The 26,440-nt window shown below is 40.2% G+C and overlaps 1 protein-coding gene across 1 annotated transcript in view; it reads right to left on the reverse strand.

The window, feature by feature from the left end:
• Nucleotides 1–26,440, reverse strand: part of Csmd1 (CUB and Sushi multiple domains 1) — a 1,525,237-nt gene that overhangs the window by 79,719 nt on the left and 1,419,078 nt on the right. The window contains exons 43-49 of the mRNA XM_028766288.1: nt 24,906–25,083; nt 22,884–23,029; nt 22,161–22,241; nt 21,125–21,238; nt 14,622–14,810; nt 11,626–11,772; nt 8,802–8,990 (exon numbers count right to left, since the gene is read on the reverse strand). Of these exons, the coding sequence (XP_028622121.1) occupies nt 8,802–8,990; nt 11,626–11,772; nt 14,622–14,810; nt 21,125–21,238; nt 22,161–22,241; nt 22,884–23,029; nt 24,906–25,083 (1,044 nt within the window). The remainder of the gene's footprint in view (nt 1–8,801; nt 8,991–11,625; nt 11,773–14,621; nt 14,811–21,124; nt 21,239–22,160; nt 22,242–22,883; nt 23,030–24,905; nt 25,084–26,440) is intronic.

Genomic DNA, 26,440 nt, shown 5'->3' on the forward strand with positions numbered 1-26,440 from the left:
CATGGAGCTGGAGGGAGATGTCATCCCATGGTCTCTGGAGATGAGACACCTGGACACTTGACTAGTTGAGTTGTATGTCTTTTCTATTTTTCTGACCTAGTTTCTTGAAAAACTTCCAAGAGAAACACTCAAGAGTCTGACAGCAAAGCATACTGTGGCTTCTCTCTGACAGACACTATCTTTCAGGGTCAACATGCATTGTATACAGACTGGAATCTGTTCACCAAGGTCCCAGCAGAGACTGCAAATTCCAAACACTTCACAATAGAGAAAACTGTGCAGAGCAGAATCTCCAACTTCACAGAAAATTGGGTACCGCCATTTAAGCTCATTATCCAATATGAGGTTTCTGGCCTCACATCTTTGGAATGAAGGACTAGTTACTAAAAGTTCATTGACGTGATGGTTTTTCTATTTTATGATCAACTTTAGCAGGTGATACAGTTGTGCAGGTGAAGTGTTGAGGATATAATTTAGTTGCTAACAGGGAGGAAAGGAATGAAACCTAAATCTAGAATGTTCCCTGGCCTTCCTAACATTTAGCTCTTTTCTCTTGTTTTCTTTGTTTCCATTGAAAACCCAGAACCTGGCCCAGAGCTCAAAGGCAACTGACAATTCACACTATGACATCCTCCACCCATCTCAGAAAGGAACATTTCGAATAATAATCAGAGATCATTTGCCAACAGTGTCCATGGCAAAGCCTTTGACCATGTGTGACCATAAAAAGGAGGTTATCAAAACCTCCTCTCCCTTCTCCTCATGTTACCACCCTATTCAAATTCCTGTCAGATGCGCTCATCTTCATGGGGTGCAGGCATCCATGCTTAGTCTAACCCCAGAGTCCTCAAAGCAAGTCTACTTGTCTCAGGATGACCACTTCCACTTTCCTTGATTGTCAGTCTTGATTTAAGCTCTAGGAAGTGGAAGAGGCCATGGAGAGAATCCATGTTTTGCAAGAGAAGAGACAGAGGGACAAAGACCGAGTGGTCTTTATTGCCAATTGACATAGTTGAACAGCTAATTGAGACTGTGAAAGAATAAAATAAGGTGAAGCAATTTTCTCTCCGTAATAATGAAATACAGTTGTAGTCAATGCTATCCATTTATTACATCATAGCTCTTTATAAATGTCACTGTATAAGACCTGAGCAAATCTGTGCTCATCAACACTCCTAGAGAAGCTACAGGCAAGGCATGGGAGACTGATATTCCTTAGTGCATCAGCCATGGGAACACTGCCCTTGCTCAAATAAATACCTTCCATGTGTATGTAAGCAATGCTAATATTATTCTTATGTACAAAAATGTGAAAAATAAATGAATTAAATAATAAAATTTTATATCAGTTTATTAACAGTCATATTTATGATCATACACATATTTTATAATTATTAAATATTTTTCAAGGATCACTTTGTGTGTGTATGTGTGTGCATGCGTGTGTGCCTACTGTATGTATGTGCATCACATACAAGCAGGGCCTATAGATACCAGATCTGGAGTTACAGAAGATAGTGGGTTGCCATGTGGCTGCTAAGAGCCAAATCTATGTCCTCTGTGAGATCAGCCAGTGCTCTTAACCACTGATGCATTTCTCCAGCGCAACATGACTTAATATGACTATTTTATAACAGGTCCTATTGTTTAAGTGTGTTTTCTTTCCACTATTGGAGTAACCATAGTGGTATGAGACACTCCATATCAGTCCTTACAATCATCTTTTTTTTACAGGGCACACTCAGATATTGAGTGTATATCCTAATGAAAGCTTAGGTAGAGTCAAGGCAACTTTAACCCCATATGCCTGGTGCTGAACTTTTGCTCCTTCACCTATAGCACAGCTCTTCCATGTCACAAGTAAGATAATAAAATAATTTGTCATATCCCTTCCTCTGATCTTCTTCATGGGGTTCAAGGTAAGTACCGCATTCCCCTAATAGTCATATTCTCTGTATAAACCTGAGCCGAAAACTTGCTATCAAGGCCTGATGTCACTTGCTGAAGAATTTCATAACTCTACTGCCTTATAAAGCAGAGTTTTCTGATTTTCATTCATTAATTAAAAAATTACATTGCTAATGGCTTCATCCTCTCTGCTGTTTATGTCTTAGATCATGGGAAAATCTAACACTTCCTCTGGATAGCAAACTTCACATTTTGATCATTTCCCTGGGCAGGTATTTCAGCCCTTGCTAATGTTTAGGTTAATTAAGATCCGTATCTCTGAGATGTAAATTTCCTACTTCAATCTACGAAGAGCGTGCTTTGATTTAATGCAATTTCCTCATGTGCTCTTTCTAAATTCTTGTGTCCATGCAACTCTTGGTTTCATACAACTCATTACCAGTCATTGTTTCTGTTGGTCTAGCAGTTAGTCTGGATCTCTGAATTAATACCCTCTTCCCTATATGTATATATGAGTATATGAGCAATTTTTACATTAACTATTTTTTTTTACTTCTTCTATTGCTGCTTGTTCTTAGAAAACTGTTTTTCAAATAAAGATTGCTACCCCATGCCTATCCTAGTTAAAATTCAGACACTGAAATAATTATCAACCTCACTTGGAAAAAAAAGATAACATCTAAACAAACACCTAAAAAATCTAAGCAGTACAAAGGTGTACTTAAGACATTGAAAAGCAAGCACAAGAAAACCAATCTCTCAGGCCTTCTCTTCCTCTCAATCTCTCGTCTCATACAAAGCAGATAGCCTACAATCTACTCCTAGCAAAGCAATCAGAGATAATCAGCTAATAAATCTGCTCTCAAAAGTTCACGCTCCACTGGAGGGAGAGGAATCCTCAATGTGAGTGGCACCCGTGAAATTCGACACTATCAGAATCCCACTGAACTTCTGCTACTGGACTCTGCTTCCCATCTTGGGTGTGAAAATTTGCTCAGGACTTCACAACAGATCCAGAAGGTAGCTGAACAATACCAACCTGTGTGTCAGCAAAGCCAAACATGTAATATTATGCCAGAAGGTGCCCAGCTAGCTCAATACATACATAGAACATGCTTAAGAAACATGGAGGGGAAACATTTCATTCTCAAAAGAAAGATAAATCATATCTTTTCCTCTTCCTCCTGTTATCCTGAATGTTAGATATTTTCCCCGAGGAGGTCAAGAGTTAACGACGTCTATGATATTGAGTGTAAAAGCAGGGCCATGAATCAGGTGTTGGCAGTTTTTATATTTTCATGTGTGAATTTTTAATATGAACGTGGAGTACAAGCATTAACACAAGTCAAAATGTCTCGGGGAGCATGTCTCAGTGGTGCAATTTTATAGCCATTGTAAATGAACCTGTGAAATATTCCTGGACAATGCTAGCACTTAGATATCTTAAAAAATAACTACGTTTCTATTGATACTTCTTATAAGTCAATCACTGTATTTTTTTAAACTATGTTGTCCTGCATGGAAGCATACATGTATGTATGTTGTTATTGCTTATTTTCTGTATCTCTAAGTTTGCTATTAAAATACATTAAACTATGAAAAATACAAATAAGCAGGTGACCTTAATCTGTTTACCTTGCTAAGGTTCTGGACCACATATCTTCTTTTGAGGTATGTGTAGTTTGATTCTTGATGCCACACATCAATTGGAACCTCCCAGGTGTCAAAATATCTAGAGCTAAACCTAAATCCCAGGATCCTTAGACCCTGCTGATAGGCATTCCTATAACTCCATCATAATCACAAAAGGGAAAACATCACCTGGCCTGGTTTCAAGATGATTCCTCTCAACTGCACTACATATGTTAGAAACCACATGGAAAAAAGCCATCATTGGCATCACAGACCACATCCTGTTCCTCAGATGCTCAGACTGATGCCCAGTCCAATGGAGACAATGTCTAGTACACTGTCTTGTCCTGACTCTATCACACCCAGTTCTCTGCAAACACTGGACAGTCTGCTTGTCTTGACGATTCAACATTGAATTCTTTAAGAATCTTCCAAAGTCAGCTTCCTGTGGACCACACATTTATTTCTATATACCCAACAGGGTTTTTCCCTCAGTTACCTGTGGAACTTCATCCCATTCAGACAGCTTTACCTTCTAGAGGGCCTGGAATTTGTAAACCATCAGTTTTGTAAGTAATGGCCACACTGTCCCTTTAATGAAAGCCCATCAATTATTCAGTGGCCTAAGTTGTACCCAAACTTTTGACCACTTACACTCTTGGTCTTTTATTGAATTCAAAGTCATCATTATCAAGGTCCTGCATGCTCAATCAAATGTTCTGTGCTACTCTTCCCTCTGTTCTGCCCACGCTGCTCCCACCCTTCTCCATGCTGCAGAAATGGAAAACAAATGCCAGAGCCTTTCTCTCACCTTAACTCCATTTTATATATGCTATAGAACATGCCTACATTTCCACGGCAAGCAGTGCTGATACACCACAGAATTTTCTTTCATGTCAGGGTCACAGCTGGTCTTTGTAGCCAGTTTCAACCTGGGGAACTCGTAACCCTCTTGTGATTAAAACTCTTTCCCTACACCCTTCATCCAGCTATCTTATGAGAAATGACTTGGCACACACACCCTCACCATTACCTCAATCATGAGCCACATTTGTTGTACTTGTCAGCATTAAGCATGGGCAGGGGAGATATATTATTTAATTTATCACAAGATCCAGGGAAATGATGTTCCCTTGGGAAAACTCCTGAGCTAGGATTTGCACACTGGTGAGTGATAGAACTGTACTTTGAAGCATGGCCTGAACTTGACTGTTCCTATCACTCCAAATGTTGGCAGACATGAGGTCATTAGTCAGAACTAGTCTCCAGTTGACGTGTTCTGAACTCACACACTAAAAATGGATCAAAAAACTGAAGACAAATGCAACAGGACAGACTATGCATGGCCTGGTTTACTGCCTGGTTCCTCACAGAAAGAAGTCAGATCATAACGGTCTATTACCATGCAGAAGAGGAAGTTGTCACCAGCTCAGCAACTTGAGTGTGCTGACTTTAGACAAGTCAGCAAGTGCTCACTGAACGCCTAGTGACACTAATATGTCTGTGTTGGCATCATACGACAGTTCCTCTTTCAATGGAACCTCTTGTACCTTGTGCTTTGAAAGGGTTTCAGGCCGATACTTTCGGTTGCTACTTCAAACAAACCAGGTGATGGAGTGTCTGCTCTGAAATTATAGATCCCGAGGCCAAACCTCAAGCAAGAGCCCCTACAGGCCCACACACACCCTTGGGAGAGCCTCCCTCAGTAAATCATAGGAGTAGGACACTTAACTTTTAGAACAGCCGCTAGTTCAGACCTGCAACATGCGTGAGGTTGGTTCCTTACTGATCCAGGGTCAATGGATGGACCTCACTTCACATTTTTCTTATTGGAATTTGGAAGTCTGGGTTAAATAGGGTTTTGATGCATATGCCTACAGTTTTGAGCATGGCTCACATACTATCTATAATCTATTTTTACACACCCACACACACGTGCACAAACACACACAGAGAGAGAGAGAGAGAGAGAGAGAGAGACAGAGACAGAGACAGAGACAGAGGGAGAGAGACACACACGTAAAACTCCTAGTCATCATTTTAATATTGCATTTAAACTTCCATTAATTTCTAAATAAATCTCCATCTCTAGAGCCATTGAGTTACTCCCAGGACAAAAGGGCATTATGGAAGTAAATTTGCATATGAAATTGAAGCCAAGGGTCATGATTAACCCCTGTGATTTATGCCCATATGTAAAAAAAAGCATTATGACTTACTAAATAAACCAATTAATTAATCAATTATTTAGTTACTCCAGGGCTTCAGATTGAATTCTTTAGCTTCATAAAGGATGCTTTGCTATTAACTTTTAAAGGTAAAGATACCGATCCTTCAGGAAGATGGCAGCTCTGGGAGCAGGCAGTGTTTGGAATACCGAGGTCATAAAGCTAGCTGATTCTCAGATGTTCACAGTGAGGTCTCCTTGGATAGCATCATCCATAGGAACTCATACTCATACAGTTAAAGAACAGCATAAGTAGAACCTCAGAAAACACAGCTCTTACCCTCCCATGTCTTTGCCTACCTCCACAGCCTTTAAGATTCTGTGAGATAATTTGAACTCTATAGAAGTTCATTGAGATATAAAGACTTTGGGTCTTGGAATTTCAGGGTGCAGTGTATATTTGTGTGTGATGTGATTTTTAAACAAATTAGAGCTAATAGAATTCTCAAAGTTAGTTATGAAAGATATGAAGTCATCAACTGCTCAGAGTCAAACTGTCATCTCCCGATAAGAGAAATCACTCCAATCAGAGACACTCTGCTCTTCAACTCTGTCTATCTTTGAATAAACTAAGATCTGACAACAGATAACAATGGTTTATGTCTTAAAAGCTTGAGTTTTGAGAACAAAAGCTTAATTGTGTAGTTTACGAACAAGAGCAGTTTTTTTTTCTTCTACTTTGTTGCCCTTGGAAACGCAAGCAAAGTGCAAGTCGAAAACAAAGGGAGGCAAGCCCATACCAGAGCTCCAGCTCATACAAGGCTCTGAGCATCAGCTTTCAAATAAACAGCTGTGTGGGCACTGTACTGTTTAACAGGGGCAGCTTGAAAGTGTGCTCTGTGATGCTCCCGCTTAACTGCGCCTCCGAGATAGCGCAGCAAATCTCAGCTCCTGCACAGGCTGCTCCTCAAGATGAAGATCAGTGTATTGATAATGAAACAGCTGCTTGGCAGAGTTTCTAGCTCTGAGGCAGGAAATGAAGGCTGCAGGACAGGAGATATGCCTGGCTTTATCAGGGAGGATAAAAAAACCAAGACAGCTTTGCTGAGAGAAATCATTTAAAAGGTCAAGCTAAGAGAGAAAAATAACCCTCACTTCTCAGAAACCCATGGATGACATCTGGCCTGGTGCTCCTGTCCTTCCCAGACTGTCACGACAGAGATTGTGTGAGCCACTTTTTAAGAACAAGCCATCATGGATGAGGAGGCCTGGCTGCTAGCCCTGTCATTTGGGATGCCTAGAGTACCAAATAATCCTGGAGCAAGTGCCAGGTGAATCCCCCTTCCAGATCCAATGGCACTAGCTACCTTCACATTATATTGGAAGATATAGTGTCCCTCAATCTTTAAGTCTTCCAATATTTGGACAGCCAACTATCAAAACTCCCATTTTAAAGAGCAGAAAAAAGTAAGGTCATCAGGTGTTCCCTTGACACCAAGGTCTCAGGATTTTCTCGTGTCTCACCTGATTCCTCACTTGAGTAACATTCCTGCCAATGTACTGGATTCGCTAAGACCAGGACCAAAACAAAGCCAATGAAAACAGCAAAGACCAAAAGATTCTGGTACTCCATGAAGCATCTTAAAGGAAATTATGTAATTCCAAATACTTGTCTTGTGAGGACACAAATGTGTTGCTTTGTTTAAATGTGACAAGTGCCTCGTCAAGTGACTCCAGTGGCACTTTATACACCAACAGTCATAAAACACTGAGAGGAAATAAGCGTTATTTTTTCTTGTCCAAGTAGCCGCCTTTGGAGGAAGCTTTTAGCACTCCGAGTAACATAAGCTACTGGGAGATACCTTACTGTTTATCTTACATTAACAAAGACTTCAGAAAGTGAAAACAGAAACCAAGGTACTGTTCTGATAACAGTGATGTGATTGAGGACATACAAACATGATCCGTGTCCAATACACTCTTGTCCAGCAGTTGTAGAAAACTGAACAGGTCATATAGGAGGCAAATATGACTGCTGATTTTAAGATCCACTTGTAGCTTTCTACTGACTTTCAGAGGCTGAGAGAGTTTATTGTGAATATAAATCTCAGTAAGACAAAACTATGAAAATGTTGCCACCTCAAACCCTTAAGTCTACATTAAAATGTTTTACATGAAAATTTAGTTTCTATGCATCTGATACATAAAATTTAAAAACAATGAAATATTGAAATCAACATTAATAAACTCTAGATTAAAAAACAGCCAAAGAAAATGAAAAACAAATATTGTGAGTCAAAGGAAAAGTTTTTAATCTAAACCAAGGAAGTGAGTATTTTTGATAGGTTATTTTTGACATAATGATCAGGTAAAGTTATTTTGAATTTTAATGGGGTGGTGCCTGTTCTAAGATTCAAGATGAAGAACACATTATAATTAGAGTAACTGTAGCCACAGCTTAGGGACTGCCTGTTCATTTTCTGAATCCAGACAGTGCAGGGTCACAGCGCCTTCTGCAAATGCTAGCATTGTTTGCTTTGTCAGTGAGAAGTTGAACTGTACCATTTTAAACCTACTGTGATGGTAAGTCTCCGCTAGCCATTTGACTGGATTTACAATCCCAAGGATTGTAGAGATTCTGAGTTTGTGGGCAAGAGTATTAACAAAGAGGACTGACTTGGAAGAAAGACCCACCCTGAATTTGGGTAGCCCATTCTCATGACTTGAAAGCCCATATTGAACAAAAGGAGGAAGGGCAAAGATAACTGAGAACAAGTATTCCTTTTCTTTTAGCATCTTTGTTCAGGGATATGAGCAAGGGGCCTTGACCTTTGACCATCATAGCCTAGAACCACCAAACCATCCTGCTAGGATCCTGCTGGGATAAATTATACCCAGGAACCATGAGTCAAAACAAGCCTTCCTCTCCTACGCTGCTTTTCGTTGGGTATCTGTCACATCAATGATCAAAGGAACAACTACACCAATGTTCTGTTTCTCACCAGTTCTTATGCACAATCTTTCTCATTTTTAGAGAACAATTAAAATCAGAACAAAGAACAGCAACTGGGGTTGGGTGGAAACCATCTCTTACCCTGGCAAAGTGGTGCCATCGAGTCCCACTGATATATGCCCACTGGGTTCCGCCTGCACGTTGCATTGCTGTGGCCAATCATTCGATATCCAGGCTTGCAGAAGTAGTATACCTTGCTCCCCACTGCCCCGGCGGTTTTATTTAAAATGCCACCATTCTTGAGTGTAGAGGTGAGGCTGCAGTAAGGAGCTGGGACAGGGAAACAGACACAAGGAGGTTACAAACCAACCTGGGACACAGGCGTGGTAAACAAAAGGGATTTCAAAGCTGGGAAACGAGCAGCAAGTACAGGCTTTTCAAGTAAGAGTCTATGAGCTCCGCAGAGTTTCCTTGTGAACAATCAGGGCTCCACTGATGTGTTTTAACACTAGGCAGAGTGCTGACTATAGCACAGCCAGGAAGTGGCAGATCTTCTTCATAGTGGGCTTCCCACAAGGTACCCTAAGGATATCATTCATAAAGACAAGGGTAAGAAGTGATGTGGCCTTGCTTAGGGTACCAATTTTGCAACCTAAATATTCTCTACATTTTAAAAAAGGAATAATTAAAAAACCAAACAAGCATTGGAGGTTTTTTTTTTCAATCAAGAACAAGAAATTTTAGTCATCTGATGGATTATTTTGGTACAGACATAAAACATTTATTTTATACATGAGATTAGGGTAAACTCTTTGCTCAAGCATTGAAAATGTAGAACTTTATGTTACAAAGGGAAATCTATATTAGTAACAAGTATCCCCTTTTTCTAGGAGACATTTTTTAAACTTAGAGATGGCTATCAGTTTTTATTTATTTAAATTTTATTTTTTTATGTGCATGTATGTTTTGCCTGCATGTATGTCTGTGCATTAAATGTGTGTTTGGTACACTTGGGGACCAGTAAAGGGGAGTCAGATCTGGAACTAGAGTTGCAAGTAGTTATAAGGCACCATGTGGACACTGGGAAACAAACCTGGATCCTCTGTAAGAAAGCTCACCACGTGTCCTTAGTCGATGAGCCATCTCTCCAGCTTACAAGCTTTCAAGTATTAGTTTTCTAAATATTTCACACACACGCACACGCACACGCACACGCACATGCACATGCACACGTATACACACTAATACACATACACACAATTTTTATGGGTATACATGCCGGCAAGTACCCTCAGTGATCAGAAACCAGGAACTGGAGTTACAGGCCTTGGACGTACTGGGAACCAAACCTGTGTCCCTTGTGAGAGCTGGAAGTGCTCTTAATCTCTGAGCAGTCTCTCTAGCTCCAACAGGCTTTAAAGTCATAATCTTCCACATAATGAAGGCAATATTTGGATGGCTGAAAAGTCCTACATCTGATTTATATACTTAAAGGAATACAATTATTCTATCTTTACAGATCTGCTTACTATATTACAGAACCCTATGATTGCCTGCTCATAAATGAAAACAACAATTCAACGAAAGTTCAGAATTGGGAAGCCCCAGTTCCTTTTCTGAAAGATCCATTCTCCTATCACACAGCACAAAGCCCAGGCTCACACTGGGATGAGGCACAGCATGTATGCCAGGCAAATGCAATGTGCAGCTGCGTGGGATGTGGTTGTGTGGACCACATAATATGGGCTAGAACTCACTAGCCTACCTCTGGATGAACTCCTAACTGACAAGAGAGTCTGAATTTTAAGGAAAAAATCTGTATGTAGGTATATTACACAGATTATATGCATGTGTGTATATGTGTGAACATATGACATATCCAGGTATACCTCCATGAGAAAACAAAATTTCATGGTTGCCCATCTGACAGGTGGTTAGCATCTATTCTTCAAAACAAGACCATGTGTCCAATCCCTGCTTAGGTACTGTGGCACAGATTTGAACACATTTTTATCACATATTCAGGGGAAGAATGTCTGAATCCCCTGCTCATTGCTGTCTCAACACCACAATTTCCAAAGTCTGGCTGTTGATGAGGTTTTCTAATCTCTTTCAACAAGTGAAGGATAGAATCTTCCAGTCCCTAACATCCACTTTGATCCCTGGGGCTGATCTCCACCCTGAAAACATACATTGACAAGAGGAGTGAAAAAGCCTTTTAGAAGACCCTGCATCTAATGAGTTGGATGTTACCATTCAAGGAAGACAGATCTCCACGATATCCCCACTTACTGGGAGGAGCTCAGAACTGTTCCCAGAAATTAAGTCCCCCTTGCTCTCATGGGGTAACAGAAACACTGGTTTGGGTCAGACAGCATTGAACACTGTACATAGGGCTTATCATTTCATTAATGTACTGGAACGTTTAATTAATTTAAGACAAATAACTTACAGACAATGATTAAATATGGAGAAAGGATAAAATAACTCAGATTTTCACATAAAACTACACCTATATGTATGCCAAATGTAAACATATGATGTAAAGGTTTATATAAGATATAGAATAGTATGTAAAGTATAGGCATATGTAAACATAGATTTATAGAATGCAATAGAGCGACTTGCTAAGGATAACAGTGATTCCTGTTTATACCATTTTTGACAAACTCTCATTTGTTCCCAAAGTTAGTGCTAATTTTGGTGATATTGCTGTAATTTGGGGCAAATGTCTTTATTGTCCATGGTGTAAAATTTTAATATTTTCTCTTTAATCAATTATTTATAACATATTAATCAAGTTCTCTCCTTAGTTTAGGGCTCTCACTCTAAGGAATTCCCCACTATGTTCTTTCTCTTGCTGATCTTTGTCAGAAGTCAGAATTTCACCATAACCTAGACGGAGTGTTAAGATGAATGTGGTACTGAAAGCCACTGCAGATGATGTCCAGGCCCTCCTACTCACCTGCATAGCGAATCTTGAATCCTTTCTTGCTGGTTGCATGGTCTGTGGACCAGCGGAGGTATAGATGGTTGCTTCTGCTGGTGAAATTGGACTGTTCTGTGTGGTTCCCACTTAAGACCACCAACAGAGGACTTTGTCCAGAAGAACCTAAAGAAAACAGAAGAACAAAACTTTCAGATGCGGGTACCTACAAAATGCAGATCATTCTTAGCTGTTGATTAAACGTGTATACACGTGTACAATAGATAGCTATTTCTTTCCAAAGCGAAGAAAAATATTCAAATGAAAATAATAACAAATGCGTTCCATGATAATGAAACAATGTGGGGAAGGAGAGAGGAGACTCAAATACATAAATTATTGGTGACATATTATGGAAATGAATGAAATACATCAGTGAAACAATGACATTTAAACATGAGAACATCTTTTCATTATTATCACTTATAATATACTACAGATATGGAAAACTAGAATCTTTCTTGCAATGTCAGTGGCGTATAAGTAAAACCAATCATTTTGGGGAACAACTTGATGATACACAGTAAATTTGATGTTTTAATTCATCAACTCTAGCACACAGGTACAAAAGTTATTTATGTAGCAAATATATCCCAATATTATTGCTCATAATAAACTTTGGACCAAAACTTCCTTTAAGCGCTGGAAATATCATGAGGAGAAATTAAATTTATAGAGTATCTAAAATTAATAATGTACATATAATAAAATTTATACAGATGAGCTCAAAAGTAACATATGTATGTCTAAAAGAGCCTGCTGTAGATTAGTATAATAGTAGTTCAGAAACAGTCAATATAAGAACTATACAATATAAGAACTGTATGTGCAGAGAGATGATGGATGGGTTGGTGAGGGAGGAGATGGATTGATAGATGCTGAGAAGATAGATGAATGAGTACAGGGATGAAGCAGAAATGACAGAAACATCCATAACAATGACCCACTTCTCTTTCTTTAGGATACAACTGTCCCCATTAGGGCTAGGGGTAGACTATGCATCAGTAGACAGTATGAATGAATCTCTGTGTGTCTATAAAGAAGCAAGGATCCAGGAAATGTGAAAATAATCTAAAAGTTATCATTGGCATATTTCTTCATTCTGTAGATTTGAAAGTTTTCAAAATGTTTATACAGCAAGGTTATTAAGTGCCCAGTACAGCATCCAGTGACTGCATCTTCATGTCCCTTGGGAGAGAAGTCACTTTCTAGAAAGAGGAGTTGTGTTCCACTCCCTTTCTATTTATGGATGCAACAGCATCTCCTCATCTTAAAAACATTACCCACTTTTTGGCATTTCACACGTTCACTCATGGGAAATGTGTGAGCAAATGGGAGAATGAGACTCCTGTGGCTATTTATAATCTAAATTTATCAGGGCAAGGGAAGGGGCACCCCCCATTCCATTCATGGAAAATGCTGACAGATCACAGCTTCACTTCCACTTACTCCCAAATCACTTTTATGAACTTACCATGGATAAAGCTGTTCAAGGCTCTATTGGACTCTGCACAAACATGCATTGAATTCCTGCTTTCAATAACTCAGAGAGTGACTCTCTTTGGACATGTGCTCTATAGAGAGAGAGCTACTTTGAAATGAGTTTGCAGGGGTGGGTCTTGGCTCCACTGTGAATGGTGTGTTTTAGATCAACATGCAGACTGACGGAGAACAACCGTATGATGACCACAAGCAGCAGACACACCTACATGTCAACAAGAGACTCAGAGACCAGATTCCCCACAGTTTGGTCCTGGACTCTCATTCACCAAGTCTGAGAAAATATTCTCTGTTGTGTACACATCAGCAGGGACTTGGTTATAGCAATTGCAAGAATACATGAGGAAAAACCACAAGGAAAAAATGTGGAGGTTTGTGTGGAGGTCTCTAGAAATGATTCTTCTTGTTATGAAAGATGGTCTCCAAAGGCTGTCTGCAAAGTGTCTTGTCTATGTCCTACAAAAAAATGACCCTACTTCATGTGGAAGTTGGCAGAAGATGAGCTGTGTGAAGTCTTGGCATGGCTGTTAAACAAGATCATGTAACCTCTGAAATGATATGCCATTTGGAAATGAATTATCCTAAGCTTGCCACACTTGAAATGTCATTTTTACTGACAGAACATAAGAGTGCATTTTCAAGAGTTGCTAATTCTCCATCAAATCCCTTATTAATCTTCACCTGATCTCTGTCCAAATCATAGTGTTTAGGCATGTTCTGGAAAGCATGTCTCTACCTAGTATCTAACACAATATCCTAGAAAGGAGAGGTGCAGGCACATCTGCCAGAATAGCCAGTGATGTCATCTCAGCAGCCAATCATGACTGGAAGTCAGGCACTGTTCTTCACTGAGTTCTGGCATTTAAGAAAGTTAAGAGAATCCACATCTGAGATATAGAGAGTGTACACTCTGAGAAAATGATGCAGACAGCTAGTATGCTCAGCTTACTTCTTCTTGAAATAGAGAATAGCACCTGTGCTGCCAAGATAAGATGGGCACAGTGGTTAAGTGCAGAGAAAATGCCATCTCTTGCAGAAGTTCTCAATATAAAACAGTGACCTTTCTCTTTATAAAAAAAATTATATTTGAACACAGAGTGATACAAGCCATGAGCCACTGCTAATCTGACAGAAATTCCTACTGTCATTTTCTGGTCTACTCTCTAGCTTTTGATCTTGATCATAGTCTGGTCATGATTTAGACAGCACCAGGCTGTAAACAATTAGAGACATACACACATCCATTTAATATACAGAAAATCAGATCCATGAACAATGCAATAGTGCTGTTTGAAGACCACCTGATATTTGAGAAAGCACAGACCTTATTATGAATCATTTGTGCTGTTGTTGTTTTAGGAAGATGTCTGTTGCTGTCGGAACAAGTTTGGCTTATCTTGGTACTGAGACATTAAGATGGTGTTTTTCATTTATGATCCTCAGGATGCTAAGACACATACACAGAAGAGTCTTACCATCAAATACTTCCAGTGCATCAAATTGCTTTTCACTTTGAAATGTGTCCACAAAGAGCGTAATGTTAAAGTTTGGCTCCACTTTAATACTCCAAGCACATGTCTGGGAGTTAAAATAGTTGCCTGGGTACCCGGGACTGAGAATCACCCCAGAAGAAGCTGTTCGCACTTCATTTGCTGGGCATTGTGCTAGAGAGAAAAGAGATGAATAGAGATATGCATTTAACACAATGAATCCAACATTGATGGGATGGAAGGCAATCTACTGAGCTATAACTATGTTTAATACAGGACACAGACACCTCTAAGAGACATAGAGCCATAATGTGCCTTCTACTGGGTTTGTGCCTTCTATTGGGTTTACACAACACTGGCCACTGAATTTCTGGAACAACCTTATGAGACTGCATGAATTGTGTCACAGCATCTTAAGCCAGTCCATTGTAAAAAGAAAGAGAGCCCATTCTCAACACAACAAAATGTAGCTCTTTGTATAAGAAAAGCATTTTTATTCTGACCCTTGCTATACTTGGATAAATAAAATCTAAATATTTGATGTGACCATGTGACTATATTTAAGTATGAAATGAATCAGAGAAACATTGTTTAACACTCCCCCACACACCTGCACTGCTTGCTACAGTATTCAGCAGGATTAATTATTTCTAAAGTAAAAATTCTTTTATTGAAACACCAAGATATTTCAAGTTGTGATTTTTTTTCCTCCTCATTTTTCTATTTTGATCCAGCTACTTGTGGGCTAATTTAAAAAAATGTAAAATCACCAAAAGACTTCTTTAATGCTATTTCTCCTTGCTAAATTAAATTACATTACAGGAATGCTGTGCTTATAGAGCTACTAAGGGACACTGAGCAGCCATAGCATATAAAAAGAAAGTGATACACTAGCATTATTCACAAGTTAAGCCCATCAGTAACCAATTTTCCCCCAAAGCTTTTGTCAAAGTTGTGCATCTCACTTGGTGAGTTTTCTCATTTTAGTGAGCTGATCATATGTTATTTACCAATACACTTCAAAATGAAGACACTTCTCAAACAGGTGGGGAAAGACTGTACAATGTGTCATTCCTAAATATTGTCTTGAAGGTTGCCCATTCATTTGGATAGTCTAGCTGAAATGTACTTTAAATCTCAGTAGACTTTTAGACACAAACATAGGCAATTAAAATCCTAAATTATTCATAGCATAAACTAAGTACAGTAATATTACTGAAAATAATTTTAAAGCGAAGTGATAGAGAGAGTACAGTAAAAAGTACTATTTCCTGGTAGTGATGGTGGCGACATTGTTAGCCACGAAATGAGGCTGGTACCTTTCAGGTATAGTGGTTTTAATGAGAAATGTTGTTTAGGAATTGAACCCTTGGTCCACAGTGGTGATGCTATTTGCAGAGGCTTAGCAGGTAGAACATTTTAGAGGAAGTATGTCACTGGGGGTGGGCTTTGAGAGTACATAGCTGTATACCATTTCCCATTTCTTTTGTTGCTTTGTATTTGCTGTAAAAGATGTGATTTCTCCATGTCTTGTTCCTGTTGTCCTGCCTTCATGCCATGATAGACATTTATCTCCCTGGAGTCATAAGTCAAAAGAAAGTTTATTCCATCAGTTGACTTGTATTGTTTTTCCTTTTCTTCACAATGACAGAAAGGAGGGAAATAAAATGGAGAAACCCTTGCATGGATATGTCATCTAAGAAATTTGAACAAATCTGCTTGGTCAGTGAGCACATTGCTTTATTCTTCTGAGCAACTTAGAGAAAACCCTGTTCAGTGTAATGTGAAATCCAGAACACTCGGAAGAGCGGTGTCTTCTTGCTCTGAACACATACTCTAAGACTTTGAGATAAGCATGCTCAGTTATCTGCCTTCCATCTTTCTTCTTGAACTGTGACCTCAAAGTGAGGATGCTGTACAATGTACAACTGTCCTAAGGATGCAGAGCAAGGCACCCTTATCTCAGGCTTTCCTATGGGAATATGAATAGGTTCTTACGATAAGAGTCACCATGATTCCTCCCCCCCCCCCAACTCCCAAGAGAGCTTTGCTTTGGAAATAGTCCCACTGTCCTTTTCCCTTCCTGTAGGCAACAAACCGCTCCACAGTTTTAGCTTCTGTTGTACGTTTTGTCTGTGTGTCCCGTAAGATGGAAATCCACTCATTAGGCGACATCACTTTGCAAGATTTACTTTGCCAACTGTAGGTTGGACATGCTGGCATTCTTAAAAGGTACACAACACATAGATTGGGTCTTGAGTCTGTGTACACCAGCGTGGGCTTGAGAAGAGCATTCCAGGAACCTCCACGGACCTGCTCCCATGTTGTAATGAGAGCCAACACTTATACCATCTCTGCTATAAATAGAAAGTTGTAACAGCTACCCCTCAGAGTGAAGCGAGCTGTGGCAGATGTAAATGTCTTTCTTAAATAGAAAGTGCCATATGGGCAGAGGTATTATAGAAACTGAAAATGTCGTGGCTCTGTACTCTCCTGTTCTCAATAGGCAGGTGCTACCAAGAAGACTGTTCTGTGTTTCACTGGGGAAACATTCAGCCAGCCTTCCGCCTTGTATATCTTACCACTAAAGTTAGAGTTTTAAATGACACTGAACTTCAGACCATCTGGAACTAGGAAACTTTGCAATGAGTTGCTGAATGCCACCTGAAAAGCTATCGTCCCCTCCAGGGCTGGGGCACAGAGCAGCTATCCAAATCAGAAGCAGGCCTGAATAGAGCCACTTCTTCTATTCTTAAAATGGTCTCCTTTGCTTAGTAGACAAGATGAAATGAAAATACAAGCAAAGCCATATTTATAATGTTTCTTTAACACTTAACACTATTATTTTCAGGCACGCATATTATTTCAAAAATATTTTTGAATATGTTTCCCAATGAGCCCAAATATCTTTGTTTCCTCCTGTCTGCCCTGCTGTTTCCTGGGAACTTACTCCTTCCTGGAGGCTGCTATAAACTGTTGCCAGGGGCAACCCAGCTAGCATGAAGGTTTCAACTCTCTCCTGAAGCTCAACTTCTCTGTTCTCCAACAACGATGATACCTCTAAAGCACTGTGCACCTCAAGAGACATTTGAGGAAACGTCTACAGAGAAGGACCATCAGAGATACCTTGTAAAGGAGTTTTCTGGCAACTAGAGCTAGCTCCTTTTAGCAGACACATGGCACATTTAGTTATTATTTTTTAAAAGAGAAAAATCAGCTTGAGGCTCACAAACACGCAGTACTTTGTTTAACACATCTTGCAGGTTTTCAGCCAAAATAACGTAGGCTTAGGAACTTGAACTAGGCTTCCCAATCATTAAAATTAACTCCTTAGTTGGGTGTGGAGGTGCACATCTTTAATGCCAGCACTCTGGAGACAGAGGCAGACAGAACCAGCATGGTCTATTTAGGAGTTCCAAGATAGCCAGAGTGACATAAAGAGACCCTTAGAAAAGCAAAATTAAAACCATAAATAAAAAATATTATCTCCTGCCAGGCATGGGAGTATACATTTCTAATCCCAGTGTTCTGTAGGCTGAGGCAGGAAGATCTTAGTGGACTCAAGGCTAGCCTGGTCTAAATAATGAGTTTTAGGCAACCAGGACTACATTGTGAGATTCTGTTACAATAATATTAAGCCATAAAACACTTATAGCATGAGATAACTGTGAAAACTAGGAGCCTAAGAAAATGGGAGGCTCTGGTACCTGAAGCCTGTAGAGGGCTGGAGGTGGGCATGTGGGAAGAATGTTGAATTGCTCCCCTCTTTTATGCCCTCCTGCTCCCTACAGAGCAAGGTCATCACCAAATAGACTTGTATTCCCTTTAGCAAACACTAACCAGTTATGGTTCTTTTCCTTATTTTTTATTTTTGTTTTTTTTGTTTTTTGTTTGTTTGTTTGTTTGTTTTGCTTTTGAGACAGATTTCTTTATGTAGACAAGGCCGGCCCACACCCACATAGATCTGCCAGCTGCTGCCTCCTGGGTGCTAGGATTAAAGGTCTACCTACCCAGATATATGCTTTGAAATTTTAAAAATGTTTTTATTTGTGTGTGTTAGAGAGAAAGAGAGAGGGAGGGAAGGAAAGAAGGAGAGTGAAAGACATGTCACAGCACCCATGTGGAGGTCAGAAGACAAAGACCGGGATTTGGTTCGTTCACCACGTGAAACCTGGGGGAACAAACTCAGGTGGCCAGGCTTGGTGACGAGCACCCTTACACATTGAGCTATCTTGCTGAGCCAAGTCTATTTTTAATGCATGTTCTGAAGACAGTCCTTCCTAGTGGTCTACAGGATGAAGTCACTTGTCATTCAACACCTCTTAACAGCCATGCTCTGAGAGAGCCAGCTTTCTTAGCATTTCTTCTATAAAGGACCCAAAGGGCAGCATGCTCCTCCTTCTTGGGTGCCATGTGCCATTTTCTGCAGCTGGAGCTTTATTCATTGTTCTCTTTTTTGTTTTACTGAACATAAGAAATATTATTTGTTGTTATCTCTTGCTGAGTTTTCTCTGAATTAAGGTAGCATCTAACATGGTAGCATGGTCTCGGCACACACTGGGACCCTCCAAAGCACGGTCCGAAATACTTCCCTTTTCCCTCCCCCAAAACTCTTGTCAGCTTTCAGAGAGCTGGTAAGAGTGTGTATAAATAGCCAAGGAAGTAAGATTCAGTGTAAACACAAATTTCCATCAAGAATGTATTGCGGGACTGACCCCTACTTGAGCCCTACAAAATAATTAGAAAATAGAGAAAGATTATAATTAAGTGCTTAAGTGACTAGGGTCAGGCATAAGACAGGCGTCTGAGGTCTTTCAAAATAATGAGTCGCTCAGAGAAACACAACTAAGTTTGTTCTCAGCTCATCTCCCTTTCAAGAATTTGCTTCAGGAGGAAAATGGACCCAGGGCTGTTGGGAACAGTAGTTACAGAGTTGGGAAGTCACGGGCTTCCAACCTCAGAGAGAGTCAAAGTTGAGTCTGTGGAAGGCTGCATGCACAGGTACATGTTATGTACAAGGAACCGAGACGATGGGCCTACAGTTATGGGGGTTTACTCTGTTTTCTGGATGGACATGAGTTAAAGTTCATTTCAGTAGAAATGGAGTAAACCTGGACAGGACAACGTAATGAAGGATTGTTCCTCATTCTTATTTCTAGGCTTCTTTTAAGCTTTCCATCCTGACACACTTTGAGATTAAAATATACCTTTACAATGTCAAGGTTTGCCTGGGAGTATAAAGTGGCAAAAGTTCAACTGTATGTATTATCTCATGTTGAGAAGAGAATCTCAAGACCATTACCACTATGCCAATACAGACACTCAGTTTACCTAAGAAGATTTCTCAGGTCTCCTCACTGTGCCACAGCTTGGCACATGAGCCCATAGAAGACGATGATGAGTCATAGGTCCATCCAGTAGTCTTGAAAGCTCACTCTGCCTGAGGTAGCTACACTCCAATGCAGTAGCTTTCCAATGGGGTGAGCTCCCCGTGCTTAGGAATTCTAAGATTCATTTTTCCAAATGATATAGGGCACTGTGAATAATGGTCATTCAGTCCTCACTGCAGCCTATTTTCTAGAATAGTGGAGATGGTGTCTTGCTCTGAGGGTGACACGGAGCTCCCCAAAGTGTTTTTACTTTTAAAGTAAGTTGAAAACATTGGCAGTGAACAATATGGGGTATCTGACCTCCTTGTACCAAACATGTCTGTTTCTTTCCCACTCCGTTTGCAAATGGTCCCTACTAAATCACATTTCTTGAGTGATCTAATTGTATTCTAGTCTCTGAACTACCAGGTCCAGCCTAGAACCATATTCTTTAAAAATGCTCTAAGTCCTGATATGTGGTCAGTTTATGTTAGAAGCATATACAAAACCAAAAGTACCTATATTTCATTGTTTTTACATTTCTAGACCCAAAGTGTTAAATACCAGATGCTTAAATCCAGGTGAATTATTGACCAAAAAATCTCAAGATGTAGCCGGGCGGTGGTGGTGCATGCCTTTAATCCCAGTATTTGGGAGGCAGAGGCAGGTGGATTTTTGAGTTTGAGGCCAGCCTGGTCTACAGAGTGAGTTCCAAGACAGCCCAGGCTATAAAGAGAAACTCTGTCTCGAAAAAACAAACAAACAAACAAACAAAAAACAGAAACCAAAAACCAAACCAAAACAAAACAAAAAATCTCAAGATGATCAGTTTGCTTGAGATGGACCCAAAAACATGAGGCAGATTGGAGAGAGGTAGGAAAGGGCTGTTATATCAGTGATGGATATCAGCTGTTCTTTAATATTTCAGTTTTGCTGCAGATGAACATTTCCATGTGATTTAGGTTTATTTTTGAGGATGGGATAAAGGTAAAAGGGTCTTCTGATACCTCTGTTGGCAGCTTGTCTGCATTGTGGAACTAACTCAGCCCAGACCTGAGTCAAATTCTAACACATGGCTACACACTATTAGAGCAACCAAATCACCGAGGCCCAACATACCTTCACAGGTGGGTGGAGAACCTTGGAACAGTAGCTGTGAGCTGAGCTTGCATGTCAGAGTGTCGCTTCCCAACAGTGTGTACCCTGGATGGCACTGGTACTTTACGAAGTCCCCTGAAAGAATCAACCCGATACCCTGGGATCGACAATCTCAGAACATTTGACTACGGTGACTGTGTCAGTAATTTGTGACTACTAAATGAACTATGCCAACAAACAAACCATTTCAGAGGGTCTGCATTCACTTTTTGTATATCTCTAAAAATCTCTTTTCAGCTCTTAGTTTATAAAACCTAAAAGAAGACTATCCCTTGTGTAGCTATCCCTTGACCAACTTAAACCTCTGTCCCACTTTTCAACTGTCTTGGTAAATAAATGGAAATTTCATAGATGTCTGGTATCTAAGCCAGGCTATAGAGTGGAATGAAGGAATGGTTTCAGTAAACCCAACATGGCTTGCCCATGATCCTGGTCAGGGAAACACTTTGTACCAATTAGCTTAGTCACCCTCAGTATAGCAGGGACTGGACCATGTGATTTGACCAGTATTCTGCAACACAGATGACCATAAGAATACAATTTTGTGATAGACACTAAGAAATGATGGAGTTCTCATAATTACACTGACAACATATGCAGTGGCTGTTTCCCTAACAGGACCCGAGGAGAGCCAGATGACTAATGAATGAAATCATGGCTAATAACAAAGCAGTGGGAACATTCCTAAATATTATTGTTAAGTACATCCTACAATGACTTTTCATTTGAAGGTCATTATTTATAGCAAAGTACATTCTAAATCAGACTCTGAAATCTTAGAAACAGTAATAATGCCACAGAGCAAATGTCTTAAAATGCCAAGAGCAAAACATAAACTAAGAAAGTAAGTAGTTTGCTCCAGAGTCTCTATAAAAGGTCCTACAATGTTTTGGGACAGTTTCTGCTTATAGTTACAGTTTCCCTAAAGTCTGTATCAGAAGAAGCTATAAGAACCCAGAGCCAATAATGTGGAATGAAGAAAACAGAGATGCGTTACCTATTTCAAAGTCCTCGTCTTCTGTAAGCAGGTCAGCCTGCGGCACTGCTGGGGGAGGCGGGCACCTCTTCAGCTGAAATGCTGTAGAGGTTTATGAAAAATGATAACAGCTGTGGTTACCTTTTCTGAATGATTAAATTACAAGGCCATGTACATGTGTAAATCATTCTTTCCAGTGACTCACTTTGGCTATTAAACGTCTGACAATACCTGAAGCCCAAGGGATGAAAGCATGCAATTATTATGACACCTATCCTTCCTCCTTTGGAAGACACCACTGAAATCATCCCACCAGAGCCTGGTTAGCTTAGATAAGCTCATTTCTGTCTTTTCCTGAGTAACAGTTTGGAGACATAGGTGACAAGGGGCTGGTGACCTTGCCCTTCTGCTATCAAGGACATCATGAGGTCATTATATGATGGTTACTATGACATTTCCTTAGAGCCAGGCACACACACCTGCACATGAGTCATGTGCATCATGATGGTGTCTACAACAGGGTCTCTTCTATCTATGTAGGAATGAACTCCAGGTATCTACCAACACGATAAAATGAACTGATGTCAGAGAGAATGCACACCAAAACAACAAAAAAAAAAGATTTCCAAGGCACTCTGGCATCCACGTGGGATAGTCCAACATCTGGAGATAAAGTATGTGCACGTGGGTAGGGAGCTTTCTTGGGTCTCTATGTCATAGACAATGAAGTGGAAACAAACTGACCATGAAAATTGAGGACAAAGAAGCCTCCATTGGAGAAATCGCTGTGGAATTTGAGCAGGACCTGGTTGGTGGAGCTGTATGCTGTCTCAAGGGCAGTGTTTCCACTGAAGACCCCGAGCTGAGGCGAGTTCTGGTCAGGACCATCCCTGGGAAAGAGATAGGGCCAGCAGAGAAAGAAGTTCAGTGATATAGCTGGGGCTGTGCAGCCAGTTCCCCCAACAGGGCCAAGTATGCAGAAAGAGCTCAGGGCTGGTCAGAAAAACCAGTGAACACTGGCCTACTCAGAGACACTTCTGTACTGTCAGGAGCCCAACAACTACATCTTAAAGTACATGTGGTATCCACTTCCTTATGAATGATATTCATAACAAGTTTTACAGTTGAATTAAAATGCTAAAATTGAAATATGGTATTGCCCTGGCACTGACTTTAGCAATAGGATGCTTGGTGTTTAGGACGTTCACTACCCTGCAGCATCTCTCCGCTTTCTGACTGTGGGTAGTAGACATACAAGACTTGCTAAGACTGGATTCTAGGCAACAGAATCTACATGGATCTATTGCTCGGTGGGTCTGCTACTTCACTGCTTTGCTTTGGAACAGGAACCCTTGGTGCCTCATCTCCACAGCCACTAACTCAGCTTCTCAGAACCACCCTCCAAGACCTCATTGAAACCTGGGGAGGCAGCTTCCCCTGGGCCCTGCAGGAGCATCATCTACAGTGACTCTCCTGTATATGGCTCCTCCTGCATTTTAGATAAAATATTTAGGCCCTGCAATATCTGTTCCTCTGGCCCAGACTACTCTCCTTTGCTCCTTGAGCTGTAATAAGAATACAGGCACATGATGCACCCTCCATGTGCATATATATTATACAAAGGAAGGCACATTTAGACACTCAATAGACAGATGCACACATTCCCAAACAGACACAATATAGATATAAACACAAAACATTCCTACATTCACATACAGATACATACAGCACACATATATGACAATCATGCGTTCATTTACAAACACAAGAAGAGATGTATAGATACATGCATACAATAAGTATTCATTTATAAACAGACACACAAGCATGGAATATAACACACACGTGTATACAATCATAGATAAGCCACACATGTAGAGACATATACCTACAAATACGTACGCTTCATGTATCATACATCACAAATGTACACATACAGTTTACCTGTAAATTCAACAGTGCTACCCTTCTAGTACCCCAGGGGCACCACCTGGCTCTCCCATCTTATTACGAGGGAGAGTACTCATGCCATCTTCCCCTTTAAATTGCACCTGAGATATCTAATGTGGGACAGGCCATTTCTACAAGTTCCATCTAGCAGATTCATATTCATCACATCCTGGCCCAGATTCCTCTGCAAGACTCATTGGAAACCAGGCCTGTATACCACAGGGTGGGAGGATGCCCTGAGGAAATGCTTCTGTAGTGTTCTTTCATGCATTCATTAAAGGAAAAGCACATCATAGCTTTTCTCTAAATATATACACATCCATACGTATGTTTGTGTATGTGTACATATGCATACATATTGCCTTTATACACACATCACATACTCACATTGCACTCCCACACATGCACACACATCTCTTAAAACTGTGGAATATGCCAGAGGTAATGACACCCAAGAGCAGTTCCAGCACTCAAGAAGCCAAGGCAAAAAGAACATCACAAGTTCAAGGCTAGCATGGGTTACAGAGTAAGACCTTACATTTTTTCAAAATCATCAATAATTTAAGTAAACCAAAATACAAAACATAGCAATCATGACTTTCCCCGATGTATTCAAACAATCTATCTAATGGCAAACTAGACATACGCCTTGAAACGTCCTCCATATTGTTTGATTTTGTTAATGAATTAGTTTTTCAAGATCTGCCCAGACAGATCGTTGGTAAACATGTAACCTTACAGATCAGAAGCAAATGCTAAGCTAGAACATCAGGCCACCAGCAGGGGCTGTGATTCACTGGGAGAGAGGAGTCATACCACACAGCGATGTAGTCATTTACAGCCTCGGTCTGCAGCAAGGTGAAGTTGATGTACACTCCATGCCCTGGAGGGACAGTGACCAGCCACAGGCAGTCCTTCAGAATTGGGTATTCATCTGGAAACCCAGGGGAATAAATGGTACCATTCTGTGATGTCACATTATACCCGCAGGGAGCTGAAAAGAGAGACATTGAAAGTAGGCTAAGATGGTTGATTTTCAGAAGTAGGTAATGATTCTAGTGTCTAAAGTCAAAATTTTTCCCTTGCAGGAAAACAACTGTGAAATATTTGTTACTTCTTTGTCAAACTTATTCCCCTAAAATCTGGAAACTTTAGGACAATTATACTTATAAGTTATCTCAGTCTCGCTTAATATATTCTTCAAGTCCTCAAAATCCTGCAGGGTAGTCATTCCCATATTATTAAAAAAATCCTGTCAGTCATCGCCTGTGGCTAAGCTGATAATCCACTGGGCTGTCCAGTGCAATGGCTTATGTGGAAATCAGACATAAATAGGGAACTAAGTGGTTTTGTTTTCTGCTACTTTGCTAAAGCCTATTTAAGCCTGTGAAAGACTGGCAGTTAAGCCTATGTGCCTCAAAACAAAGACATTATCAATTCTTTGCAGATCTGTACCTGAGGAAGCAAGATAAAGTTTCTTACGCATCCTTCATGAAAAATGTGGCCAGATGTGCCAATGTTTGGTTATGTGCAGACACAGCAACTTTGACTGTATTAAAATTGACATTTTTTGTCACTGGTAATTATTTTACTTCTGGAAAAATGGGATGACCACATAGCACTTCTGCCTGAAACGAATGTACTTGCTTCCTACTATCCTGATAAATATCATGACTAAAAGCAACTGGGGAGGAAAGGGTTTATTTCCAGGTTACAGCTTATAGTCCATCATGAAGGAAAACCAGGGCAGTAACTCAAGGCAGAAACCCAGAGGCAGAAGCTGAAGCAGAGAGAATGAAAGAATGACGCTTATCAGACTGTTCCCCAAGAATTGCTCGAATTGCTCTAAATGTGTGTGTGTGTGTGTGTGTGTGTGTGTGTGTGTGTGTATATGGAATTTTATATATAAAATTTAGGACACTTGCTAAAGAATAGCATTACCCACAGTGGACTAGGCCCTGGCATATCAATCATTAATCAAGAAAATACCATTATAGACTTTCTTACAAACCAATCTGAGGGAGCATTTTTTCAATTACGATTCCTTCTTCCAAAGTATGTCTAGGTTTGTGTTAAGTTGACCAAAAGCAAGTACCATGCTTCATTCAAGTAAGGCCAGGTGGTGACAGGCACAAGCCAACTGTGAAGTCACTCCAAAGCTAGGAATATTGGTCACCACCACAAGAATCTTCTATGGCGGTCAAATTTATGTCACAAAAAAATCTTAGCATATAGATGCAGTGAAGATACTGCACACATGCACAGAGAGAGAGAGAGAGAGAGAGAGAGAGAGAGAGAGAGAGAGAGAGAGAGAGAGAGGAAGAAGGAGGAGGAGGAGGAAGAGGAGGAGG

This window comes from Grammomys surdaster, unplaced genomic scaffold (genome assembly GCF_004785775.1).
Source record: "Grammomys surdaster isolate TR1022 unplaced genomic scaffold, NIH_TR_1.0 167, whole genome shotgun sequence".
Classification (NCBI taxonomy): domain Eukaryota; kingdom Metazoa; phylum Chordata; class Mammalia; order Rodentia; family Muridae; genus Grammomys; species Grammomys surdaster.